At 39.5% G+C, this 13,657-nt stretch overlaps 1 protein-coding gene across 1 annotated transcript in view; it reads left to right on the top strand.

Moving 5' to 3' along the window:
* Positions 1 to 13,657, top strand: part of CEMIP2 (cell migration inducing hyaluronidase 2) — a 145,740-nt gene that overhangs the window by 114,437 nt on the left and 17,646 nt on the right. Inside the window, exons 18-20 of the mRNA XM_068236357.1 lie at positions 2,409 to 2,620; positions 5,758 to 5,931; positions 8,745 to 8,964. Coding sequence (XP_068092458.1) covers positions 2,409 to 2,620; positions 5,758 to 5,931; positions 8,745 to 8,964 — 606 coding nt within the window. The remainder of the gene's footprint in view (positions 1 to 2,408; positions 2,621 to 5,757; positions 5,932 to 8,744; positions 8,965 to 13,657) is intronic.

The raw sequence follows: 13,657 nt of genomic DNA, 5'->3' as shown, positions 1-13,657 counted from the left end.
TTGATAATCCTGTAGTAAATCCTTGACCTCTTGTCTCATGATCATCTCATGTTTATGGTCGATAAGTTTTCCTACTCCCATCAGCATCTGCTGACTGCCAACTTCATTACAGTTTCCCAGAAGCCTAGTTCGCTAGGGTTATATAAGCTGCATATAGTTGTGGATCATGTGTTCATTGTTACTGGCCAAGACACTGACTGCCCCCACTATTTCATAATCTCTTTTCAGCCATGTACACACTATATAGCTGCTAGTGAGTCAACTGTTCTGTATGATTTATTTTAAAACGGTCTCCGTGTTCCTTTAGCAGTCTTGTTTTTTTCTAAGCTTTGTGTTAGTTGGGAATCTCTGATTTACTTTTTTTGTGCATGCCAACATGTTTTCTTGAATGGCTATGGAATAGAATATTGCTCTGGGTCAGAGTATAAGTATCAGCGTGAGTTGATATGACTCCACCAATGCTGTCTGTTTAATAGGTCGCTGTTGTGTCACTAAGGCTAGGTTTCCACTTGTGCGTTTTGTGTCAGTTTTTCTGCTCAGAAAATTCGCATAGATTTTAAAACTAATGTTAGTCAATGCAGCCGTTTCCACTCTATGCGAATTTTCGTACGCGTGAAAAAAATCTGAGGTCCTGTATCATTTTTTCGGACATCGCGTACGATTCGCGTACAATGCTTTGTATAGGCAATGTGAATTTTCGCGTTACTTGCCGGAAAATTCGCATTAGATCCATGGTTACAGGAAGTTGTCAGCAGTCATGACTAAGCTGTTACTAGGCAGATTATGCATATGTAACTAATGCGAATTTTTGCGTACGCAAATTCGCATAAAAACGCGTACAAATTTACATGCGAATTTTCACCAATCAGAAAAATCTTATACGAGGCGAAAATGTAACGCTACAGTGGAAACGTAGCCTTAATGTTTGACTGGTTTATTTACTGTCTTAACTTCAGTTTTGCAAGGGAATTTCCTCATTGCTTCATCAGAAGACTGTGCAGAGTTTCACAACCAAGCAATGTCATTGCTACAGTTGTTAATAGTCCTCTGTTAGGTGCTACCAGTTCAGAATCCATGTTATTAGCTCCAGACAATCCAAGACAATCTTATCATGACTCTTAAAGAGGAAGCAACTATAAAATAGAAGAAAAATATCTTTTTATTCCGTGACAGTATGACTATTCGTGGGGTCCATCTTTTTGAATGGACTATCTACTTCTGTCTTAGTTTTGTTCTCTTTTCTGTATCTTGTTTTCTCCTGATCTTTGTTTTTCTGTTCTCTTATCTTTTGTTGAGTTGATCTGAAATTTGCAATATGATGTTTGGTTCTACTAGAGGCCATTATATTATATATGGCTGGTAGTTTGTAATATGGAGAAGCAATGTCACTATGTGTTTGACACTACTTTGTCTACCAAGGCAGATAAACCCAGACTATTGTATCAATGACTACTGTGAAGTTTTCATGTATGCTTTCTTTTTCTTGTTGAAAAATAAGAAACTTTGGCCCATATGCGATTAACATTTTCTCCTACGTTATCTCCTTGGAGATAATTTTCATATCCTTTTTAAAATAACTTTTAAGCATTTTACAATTGAAAAAGTTACCAAAAGTCGGCGAAAAGGTACTATCAAAACTATTTTGAGTATTTCCTTGCTTGCTGGTGGTAAGTTGTGGAAATATCACCTTGAAGAATACTCAGGAGAAAAGGGAGATTATGTATGGGCTTTTGGCCCATATGCAATTAACTTTTTCTCCTGAGTTTTCTCCTAGGAGATAATTTTCATATTCTCTTTAAAAAAACTTTTTAAGCATTTTATAATTGAAAAACTAACCAAAAGTAGGTGAAAAAGTACTATCAAAACTATTTTGAATATTTTCTTGCTTGCTCCTAGTTTAAAAAACATTTTATCAACAAGTTGTGAAAATATCAACTGGAGAAAACTGTGGAAAAATGTTAATTGCATATAGGCCCTTGTGCAATAATGATAGGTAAATTTGGAATATTTCTTCCCACTGCCCGAATGTTTGAGGGCTGCAGTGTACATAATCTGGAATGTGGCAGTAGTACTATAAATTGGCCAGGGGTGTTGAAGTTTACTTCTTAGCTCCATCCACTTGTGAGGTCATTAAAAATCATTAGAAATCCAACCCTTGAGAAAGGGTTTGATTTTGAGATCAGTACTGCAAAAAATCAATCTCTCAATCAGAAGCAGGTCGGACATGCTGGAAATTACTGACTGATCAGCTGATCTAATGGGGAAATTGCATGGAGTGTAGCCACTTTAGTCTTGTTTTTCTGTTTGAAAAATGTCAGAACCACGTCATTTTAAAAGCCAAGGAATAAAAATGTGACGTTTTTTGTTTCAAATGGATTTTACCTCCTTGTTTTTATTTGTTTTACTAGCTCTACATTCAAGCTCGAAATCCTCAAAACCTCACCATATCCATTGCAAGAGATGAGTACCCATCCAATCCAATGTCGCTCAGGGGAATTAATCCAAAAACTGCTCCGTACCAGCAATACCAGCCAGTAGTGATGCTGCAGAAAGGATACACTATACACTGGAATGGACAAGCTCCTCAAACCATACACCTTTATCTAATAAACTTTGATAGGTACGTTTTTATAGTTTTGTTTTCATACGTGTTCAGTATTCCTTACCATCTGTGGTACAACCCCTGGAAAAAAAACAGAGATATGACAAACTGTTTTATCAAACAGCTGCAAAATCTGGCTTTGTGAAAAATACCTCCCAAAAAAAAAAGTTTAAGTGACATGATTACATCTTTGTTCAGATCAAGTAGAAGACAAACATATGAAAACACTGTATGTTGAGGAAAAATATGGAACCAACCTGTAATATAAATTTCTGCTCAAGTCTAATCATGCAAATGAGAGCCGGCACACACTGAAAATCGCAATCACAAATGCAGTGAGCTTGCAATATGCTTGCGATTTTGCAGAGGTTATCTTTTCCTAACTTCCTCATTGTTTACCTAAAAAAATGCAATGAAAATCAGATGCATTGCGGTTTTCAAGCGTTTTGTCAAATGCAGCGCAACTGCGTTTTTCTAAATACACATCACACCACTGTGTACAGGTCATCACAATTTTCATGATTTTTCAAAAAAAAACCTTGCAATTTAAACAACGGATGTGATTTTAAAAATGCAGTGCAAACGCAGCAGTGTGTACAGGCCCTTAGTCTGCAGTAAGACACCCCAGTGAGCTGTTTCACTTGACTGACTGACAAGAAATGTGGCCCTAAAGAGCTGTCAGTTGAAATAATTGAAAGGATTATATAACTCCTTCAGGAATCTAAATCAACATGAATGTTGGTTGTTCCCAGTGAGCTGTGTCTAAAATTTGGAGCAAGTACATACACAATGAGAAGGTTGCAAAGGGAAACATACAGGTAGACCTAGAATGACAGCATTGTCAGGACAGAAAATTCAAAGCAATATGCATTGAAAATAGGAAATGCACAACAAATGCAATTAAAGTCAAATAGCTGGAGTAAGGCCTGGAAGCATTTGAGGGCTTTCAGCAGCGATTTATGCTTTCTAGGAATCCCGGGCAATTACAAAAGCATTTGCTGCTGAACGTGAAAGGCCAGGATCCCGCAGGAGCGATTGGAATTTACCAAAATTGCAATTGCTCGGCATGTAGCATTTTCAGAATGATTTCATAAGGAAAAGCAGGGCCCAAAATCGCTTTTCCAGAAATTTCTCCAAAGATCGTTCAGTTTTTAAGGGGCAAAATCGTTTTGCAATTGCAAGTAAGAAGCAGCACATGCACCCCAGTCTATTACACAGTGCAGCGTGGTGCCAAAGGGGATCAAAGTGTCCGAACTTTGTTCAACTTTTATTTATCCAAATAGCATGACCCTGTGCTGAAGTAAATCCAACAATGGAGCCCCTTGCGGTGAGCCCAAATGCGCCCACTTAATATTATGTTGTACAGCCACAGAGCATGGAGTGGCGGTGATCAAAGTGTTCACAACAATGCCCCTAGCGGCACCCATGTTTTCCTGTGTCACACTCTGTCCGTCATTGGTGCTAAACTGGAAAATGCCAATGTTGGACATAGCCTGACACAGGATCAGAAAGATGACTAACCTTTCAGGTCTTTCTTCACAAGAAGCTTTAAAATTATCCTTACATCAATAAGGAAAACAAAGCTGTTACATTGTTGATAATTTTTTGAAATTATGATCACAGCAGAGACAAGCTTGCCTATTAATACTAACTTAAGGTACCCATACACCTAGTGATAATGGGCAGACCAAAACACAAATCTCTCTCTGATTGAATCTGAGTGGAGAGAGATCTGTTGGTGCCCATACACCGGAGGCCGATTCACGATCGATTTCAGTATGACATCTCTTGGGAATTGACCTCTTGAGGCCGCATCTGCCACTTTGCTGGCCCAATGTTGCCCCCAATGTAAAATGGGCCACCCCAGAACCCCTCAATCCTATCCAAAATCCAGTCTAGTCTCTAGTCCTGTTCTCCACTGTTATACTGCCTTAGCAAATTAATGCATATTTGTAACGCTGGGGGGGTCATACTTTCTGACCAGCCAGCACAACAAGGCTGAGAGCTGAATTATGGAAGAGGCTACACTGGCTGCCCAGAGCAACTGCAGCTCTGGGCTTCTGATAAGAGGAAATGACAGCGCAGTGCGATGTTGCGCTGCTCTTGCGATAGCAAACATTCAGACAGATACAAGACAGACTGGAGTGGGAAAGACAATAGCAACCACAGCAATGGCTACCTGCAAGGACAGGACTAGGAGGACAGAGGCTGACAGAATGAATGCTTGCTAATCAAGTCACTTGCCTCAGTGACAGCAAGCATTCACAAAGACAAGAATGAGGTAACCAATAGCAACCACAGCAATGGCTACCTCGCAAGGACGGGACAGAATAGTCAGGAAATAGCAGAACCAAAGGCAGGCAAGCGTAATACATAGACAGATATACAATGGATATGATTTCCTAGCGTATTACAATTTACAGCTATCACTGAAACTACAAACGAACCGATATATAACATAAGCAAGGAAGACTGGCTAGGATCAGGAGCAATACCGCGAACAAGGCTAGGCAATACAAATCTCTATACTAGAAGGAGTACGTATATATGTCCCCGTGGGAAATATATAACGTAGCTCCACAGGATAACTGAACTAAGACAAGGAATATATTTTACAATATCAAGGGACCCAGTAACAGCTTAGACAGAGCTAAGACTATGACGGGTCGGGGTCTAGCAGGAGAGGCAGGCCTTTATGCTGGCATCAGCCAATGGATGCAAGCATGCAAATCTCCACACAGCTGAATGGTAATCACTCAATCCTGTGCTGGCCTGAATACCATTTGCGAACTGAAAGACCATTATAACAAATGCATGCAGTACTATGTAAGAACATGCATGCAGGAAATCCAGGGCTATCTGGCTGCAGTTCAGCTGTAGTAAACCATTGGTGGAATAGTGACAGCACCCTGAGCTGTCCAGAACTGCAGAGCAATTGCAAATGACAATGTGACTCATTGCAAATGCACAACCGAATGCATACTGACAAGCCGGAACTGTCCATTTGCGGCTCCAACTGCAATGGACAGAACATGCCACAGGAGGAATCCTAATAATATTATTCCTCTTTTATTGTCATTATCTATCAGTATCAGTATTTTTACCTTGCATCACATGTATTGATATTGTGATTTGTTCACCTCCTCTCCTTACAGGGGTGATTGGGTCAGAGTTGGTCTATGTTACCCACCAGACAGCAGCTTTCAGGTGGTATCACAGATTGTGAAAACCCTGACATCACTTGTGGAAGAATACCAGCCAGTGACCTCCATAGATGAACTGGACAAGAAGCGGACACAAGCAAAATACTTTTTTGACAACAGCACTGGGTAATAGCATTATAGCGCAACAGTAAACATTAGTCAATATATCTCTTTTTGCCATTCACAGAGAATATGTTACTTTGGTGAAATTACATCACAGTATGTGAAGAAATATATTTTTAAAAGGAAGGTTTCTGGCCTCGTTTTGCATGCCCTGAATGTCCTATCAAAAATATTGGGTGGTCCTTAGCAGCATTTATTTACAAGATTTGTTCTGCAAAGTACAGTACTATTGCTTTTTTAAAAACATAAGTTAGTAGCATGTGGTTGTTCCTCCTTGGTGAACATCATACCAGTACAGTACATACCAGGTTATAATTGCAAGTGGGCCCATGCGGCAATGACCCATGGGGGTGAGGGGATGCATCATCCAGCGCATTGGTGCTAAGGTAGTAACAAACTATTCACTGCATCGTGCTCAAGCACTTCTCACTGCGGTTGTCCTTAGGAAGCATGTTCTGGGGATAAATTAAACACACAGCTGGTTTTCTCATGTGTAAAAGACAGCTAATGGTGAGCCCCCAGTGTAGTATGTCCACTGTGGAACATTGCTCTGTAGTTTTGCCACTACTCTTACCTGAAATAAAGCTCCTATAATGCATCAGTCCAAGGCAATGGGCAGTGCCAAATGTACTTTTCATTAATCTACATGACTCTAGCCAGTGTCTTACAGTGGTGCATTATGGGAGTTTAATTTTGCACAGGGGTAAGCAGTTACATATCATTTCCTTATTGGAAGCATGCCGTTCTGTTATTTAAAGTTTGTTGTAATGCAGAGAGCTTTCGAGATCCCCTTCATTCACTACATGAAATCCTAGGCGTCCTGGGCCACCATAACTCGACCGGGTACACTGTACCATAAGATTTCTTTACAGATCCTAAACCTATAATAAGCCTGCCTTTGTGTTATGCTGTTACAGACTAAAGGCTAAAAGACTGCTTCATGCATCATAAATACTTTTTTCAGTTTGAGAGATGAATGAAATGCTTTATTCTTGTTTTCTGTAAGGGCCATTTCACACTATGTCCAGTGCCAATGCAAGGAGCTGCACTTTAATCCAGTGCATAGTAGATAGTGTAGAACAGACCCATTGTTTTAATGGAGCTTTCTTCCATTTCCTTCTTTGCAACACATAGCTGTATGCATTTTTATACTGTAACTCAACTATTCATCAAACAAATGGCATCCACATTGCTAGTAAAATACTTTGTGTGTGTTAGGTTAAAATTCAGTGTGATACACAGGCATACTGTGTAATTGCCCATATTTCAGTGGTATCTCATAAGATACTTCCAGACCAACATGAATAATTTTTCTTCACAATCCTGGCCATTCCTAAACTAGGAGATGGTGTTACCCTTCACCAAATGGGACAACTAGCCATCAGGAGAAAATCTAGTCAAACAGGACCTAACAAAAATAAAAACAAACAATGAAAGAGAGTTAATTAGGGTAGGGAGACAGAGACGCCAAGCTGACTGATCCTGACGACAAGTGTTATACTCCTGTCTATAGCCTGATGAAGTGGGTTGAGCCCGCAAAACGCGTTGCAATTAATTATGTGAATAAACAATTTTTATGTTGAAAATTCAACATCATCTTGTGTCTGTGTTGGGGAGGTAGGTCCACCAACGGCCCCCCCATTTTAAGGATTTTTATTCAATTTTACACTACAGGCACCTCTGTAAATTTGCTTACAATGAAAGAGAGTTGTTTTACTCCCTTTAATGCTTATAGAATGTTAAAAATGAATGTTATTGGTGGAGTTGTATTTTGAAGTGGAATACTGATAAGTGTCCTTGACCCCGAAGAGGAAATAACAGGTGGTACATCCCCTAGAAGGCCTCCTCAACCCACGGCTCCTCTTCTTTCTTTATTATGCTCCTTTCCCTCCAACTCCGCAGTGATAGCAGTGAAGATGCCATAGTGCCCTTTACCAAGATGGTCACCAATCCCACTTTTTCCACTACTCAGCATTATAGTAAGGTATGGGCATGGCTTTGATTGACAGGCCCCTTTCTTTTACACTTGCTTTGACTGGAAGGAGCAGGATGGACAAATATTGCTGGATGAAGGCACTAGGCACAGACTTTGCTATTGCACCAGGCAACAAGGGACCAGAACATGAGCAAGAGCAGGGCAGGGTATGAATCCAGGGGAAATCGGCGTCACTTTTTCTTCCCATGGGTTAGTTCTCATTCCTGCCCAGGGAAGCTCTTTTTTCCTCTGTACTAAAGTGGAGGACTGCAGTGGAAAACCATTAAGTTTTACCATGTTCTTTTCTTACAGCTAATGTGATACACACAAATTAAAATATATACAAAAGTCAGTTGTTCTTGAGTATACTTCTCTTTTAATAAACAATATCTTTAAAAACCACACAGCAAAGCCATGGTATAGGCATTAAAGCCAATAAACACGCTTTTTTAAATTACCGATTGCTTTTATTTTCCTCAAGGAGTTTCAATACAGTTTTATGTACTTGTGTGTCAGTCATAGTGTGTTGACTATTTTAACTTTAGCAGTTCGATTATAACCACTTGGCTTTAATACTTGTTAGGGCAAGAAGGCTCACTTTGTTTTAATGGTACAGGTTTACCAGATTTGTCCTTTGGATCCAAAAACTACAAATACTGTATATCTGTAAAGAGGTCCGCTTTTGAACAACATACAAACATTCTTTTTATGGTTGCTTTTATGTTTAGAATATTTTTTTTTAAGCTGTGGATTTTACCTTTGCAATTGATGTTTTATTAGCAGGGTCTGACTTTTTTGTTTTTTACTATCCTTTTTAATATATTTTCTCTCTTTTGTTTAGATTACTGTTTCTGTATCTACAAGCGAAGCACAACCGTGAAGGTTACAGCTATTCTTCTTCTCAGGGATGGGAAAGAGTTATGATCAATGCTACCTTTCGATCCAAAGCAATTAGCAACTGTATGACCAAAGCATATCCCAAATATACCAAAGCACCATCTGTAACCAAACCAATGCCAGCTAAATCAACTGCCACGTGTACCAGTTGTGGCGCATCTCAGGTATTCACAACAAGTTTAAAGGGTTTGATGCTGTGTTGTTGGCACTAGCCATTCTTGTGCAGGCTTTCCTAACCCAAATGGAAAGTTTCATGCGAGAGAGCAGAATGGAGCTACACTAGTAGAGTATAGCTTTGAAGCCTTTGCATTACAACACAATATAGTATAATACTACATAACATAACTACCCAGAGAACACTGATACAGAAATATATTATGATCGGTTTAACAAAATCCAATACTATAATCACAGTATGTCTGTAATATGGAGTTAACGGAAAGGTTTCATATGCGGCAAAAGATAGATTGGAATGGTCTACAATATTAAATATCCAAGCCTCTGTTCATATAATGCTTTATATTTAATGACAAAGCAAGTGAAATACCAGCACAGTGGTAACTCGAGCTGTGAACTTGCTGTACAGTAGTTTTAATGCATCTCCAGTCACAGAAATGTAATACCGTATATACTCGCATACAAGCTGAATTTTTGACCCCCCCAAAAGTGGGTCAAAAGTTGGGGGGTCGGCTTGTATGCGAGCCATGCCATGTGGTCCGCGCCCCCCCCATACCCCGGCGCACCCCCTGGGCACTATACTAGCTATACTGGGGCACTACCTACCCATACTGGGCACTTTACTAGCTATACTGGGACACACTAGGGGAATAAGGCGGCCAGCATTTCCTACCCCCGGCTTATGTGGGGGTCAATTATTTTTTCCAGTTTTTTTAGGTAAAAGTGGGGGGGGGTCGGCTTATATGCGGGTCGGCTTATATGCGAGTATATACGGTAATATTGTTTTCCATGTGACCAGGATTAAAATCATTAGCTTCAGTGTATATCCCTTAATAAAAAGATATGCACCTAATAGAGCTGGCAGTGACTGTTGTATTAGGTTGTCTGTCTTAGTAAAATGTCCTTATTTGTCCCAAATGCGGCTTTAATGAGGAGGAAAGACCACTTTCACCTTTTATCACCTTTTGAGGTGCCTTTTACCCTGTTTGTTCCATTGTTACCCTCTATAATAAAACCCCTGTGTCCCTGCGTCACGATGTCTCTGTGTAGCTGGGTCCGTACTTTTTGCTACTGCGCATGTGCACAGCACGGACCCAGCCTCACAGAGACAAGAGGACATGGCCAGGGAGCTGAGCAGGCGGCGTGTGAGCAGGCGGCCGGGTGTGCGGCGTGTGAGCGGGCGTGCTGTGGGTGAGCGGGCGGCCAGGTGTGCGGCGTGTGAGCTGGTGTGCTGTGTGTGAGCGGGGGTGCGGAAGGCAGACCTAGAGCTCGTTTTTAAACGGGCTTAGGTTTGCCAGTAATAATAATAATTCCTATATTTGTATAGCCCTGTCGGACTCAAAGTCTAGAGCGCACTCAGTATGTAGTAGCAGTGTTAGGAAGTCTCGCCCAAAGAACTCCTTACTGAATAGGCGCTGGCTTACTGAATAGGAAGAGCCGAGATCTGAGCCCAGGTCTTCTGTGTCCGAGGCAGAGTCCTTACACATTACACTATTCAACCACTATGTCATTACCCCCTCTATAGAGGTTGCCCATCCCCTACCATACACCCTCTTCCCCCATGTAAAGGCTTGTTGTGGAGCATAAACCAGTGGCTAAAAGAGTGACTTAAAGAGAAACTCCAACCTAGAATTGAACTTTATCCCAATCAGTAGCTGATACCCCCTTTTACATGAGAAATATGATTTTCACAAACAGACCATCAGGGGGCGCTGTATAACTGATTTTGTGCTGAAACCCCTCCCACAAGAAGCTCTGAGTACCGCGGTACTCTGGGCAAACTGCCACAATGTAACAATGTTCACAGACAGGAATTAGCTGTTTACAGCTGTCTCTAACAGCAAAAACAGCTAGGAGCAGCTACATAACCTGCCCACAGTAAAAATGTCACCATGTAATAAATGTCAGAAAGTAAATCGGGGAGAGGAAAGATTTTACAATGAGCAAACACTGACTAAATCATTTATACATAATTATGGTAAAAAATGAAGCACTTTTTTTACTACATTATTTTCACTGGAGTTCCTCTTTAAACCAAGTGGCTAACTGAAATATTGATTTTAGTTAGTGGTTGCCTGATCCTCGTAACCAGGGTATGACATGACATGACACCTCTTCCTGCCTCCCAAGTCTCTGAAGTTCCATTCATCAGTCTAAAGATTAATCTATGAATGGTTTCTCTTGTCTAATGGTGGCCACTAATGATCCAGTATTTTTCATCCAATCTTACCATTTCTATGTAATATAAGGAAACTGCCTAAATTATCCCTTCAATGTATTCACTCAGTTTACCCTTCTACTACATAGATTTGGTAAAATTGGATGAAAAAGATTGAATCATTAGTGGCCACTTTAAATGTTCCTCTTTACTGCTCTTCATGTGTAATGGTGCCCATACATGGTACAATGTTTTCATTTTATTCGAATAGATAATTTTTTTCAATTTTTCTGTTAGAATATAAAGATTTTTCCAACAAGTCCGATCGAATTTTTATTCAAAAAACAAGGTAATCATCCTTTTTCTTGATGTAAAAAAAAAAAAAGATTTTATTTAACTTACATTCGATCCTTCTTGTCGAATGAACGGAAAAATCGAACGTTTTTATTGCACCGTGTATGGGCACCATTAGTCTGATACAAAGTTGGAGATTGGTTTGCATAATTAACATGTGAGTAGTAATTTGTAAGTGTGTTGTCAGTTTTGGGTGGGGTGGAGGGGTTTCTGCTGAGATCATGCAACAGTAATTTTAAGAAAACTACATTTAGATCTTGAGTATTCTCTGTGACTTAGCTTGATTTAAAAGCAATTTTCTCTGGTCTTCTTGCTTTAAAGTGTAACTGTCGGGCATAAAATCAAAAATCTATTCTTTATTTTTATCTGGTAAACAAGTAATAAGGATGCTAACCAGGCAATCCAAAAGTTAAATTCTCTATTACTTTTCTTGTTTATAAATGATCATTCCCCAGTTTACCTGACTCTTATTTGGTACGTTGCCGCACAAAGGAAGTTGCAGGGCATGCTGGGTTGTCTTTTGTTTTCTTTATTTCCCCTCAGACTTAACTAATGTATAGAAGCAAAAAAAGAAACGATGGATTCTACACGATATATTTCTACATTGTGTAGAAATATATACAGCCACTAGGATTATGACTGTTTGATGCTGGTTTTGAGGATAGAAGATAGAGGGAACCATAGCACGTTACTCAATGCAAGATGGAATTATGTTCATCTCATCAACCATCTGTAGCCAGTGGCATTAATTCTAGAAAACTGCACAGCTAAATTGGGATTACTCATTTCTAACAAAGGCAGAATTTCACGTTAATGGACAACTTGAGTGTCTATGTATATGGAGGCTGCCATATTTATTTCCTTTTAAACAGTACCAGTTGCTTGGCAGCCCTGCTGATCTATGTGGTTGCAGTAGTGTCTGAATCACATGCCTGAAACAAGCTTGCAGATAATCTTGTCAGATCTGACAATAATGTCAGAAACACCTGATCTGCTGCATGCTTGTTCAGGGTGTAATGCTAGGTACACACCATACAATTTTCTGGCAGATTTACCTGCCAGATCAATTATTTCCAAAATGTCCAATTAGAATTTTGATCTATTTTTTTGATCTTTTTTTAATCGTTTTTTTCGATCGATTTGTGTTCAGTTCTATGAAAATCAATTAAAAAAAGATAGAAAAATCGATCGAAATTCAGATTGAACATGTTGGAAATAATCGATCTGGCAGATAAACCTTCCAGAAAATTGTATGGTGTGTACCTAGCATAAGGCTAAAAGAATTAGAGGTAGAGGATCAGTACAGCTGCCAGGCAACTGGTATTGCTTAAAAGGAAATAAATATGGCAGCCCCATTATTCCTCTTGTTACAGGTGACCTTTAATAAGAGACACTTTTTAATTCATCGAGTCCTAGTTTGTTGGATCGCTAATAATGATCTCCTGCAGGAAATGCTTACAGATTCATGAAGTAGACTCAGGCCCTTTCTGTACAGCAGATCATTATTTCTGTGAACAAAATAACAGTCACATGATTGCAAATTGGCTTATGAAAGAAAACACTACACATGATATACTTTTTAATACGTTTTTGGGATTTCCAGTATTCATTATGGTGTAATTCAGCATCAGGGGCATGTCCCTTGGTGATGCACAAAATGCTCCTATTCACTAGGATTTAAGTAGGCGAACAAATAAACTATGGCTAAGGTGGCCCTCATTTTTTCACCTTCAGGAATAAAGTTTCTTGGTAAAGCTTGAGCAACAAGAGATTTCTAAACTCATTAAAAGTTTCTGCTATGGCCTGACAATTTACAGGTTTGACCTCCAGATGTTTACTGAGCAATCCGCATCTTGTAAAAAGTTATTGGGAACTTGTAAATGTACATGCTTGTAAAATAATGAATATACATATGTTCGGATCATCTGAACGATAGCACATCTTGCAACCACAAGCTGGGGAAGATATACACAAGTGTCAGTTGTGCGCCAAAATAAGTATGTACATGCTAATAATGATGGCGAGAATACAAAAAAAGATTTTTTTAAATGTATATTTAATAATAAAGGAATCTTTTCTTGAATGATGTATGTATGTTAGTTTGGAGGTTATCAGTTTAGAGTTGACACGCGGATATCTGTTAAAGAAATCTGTAAGTTGTACTAGTG

Source organism: Hyperolius riggenbachi, chromosome 1, assembly GCF_040937935.1.
Source record: "Hyperolius riggenbachi isolate aHypRig1 chromosome 1, aHypRig1.pri, whole genome shotgun sequence".
NCBI lineage: Eukaryota > Metazoa > Chordata > Amphibia > Anura > Hyperoliidae > Hyperolius > Hyperolius riggenbachi.
Note: the sequence above shows the minus strand (reverse complement) of the source record. Positions and strands in the feature narration are given on the sequence as shown.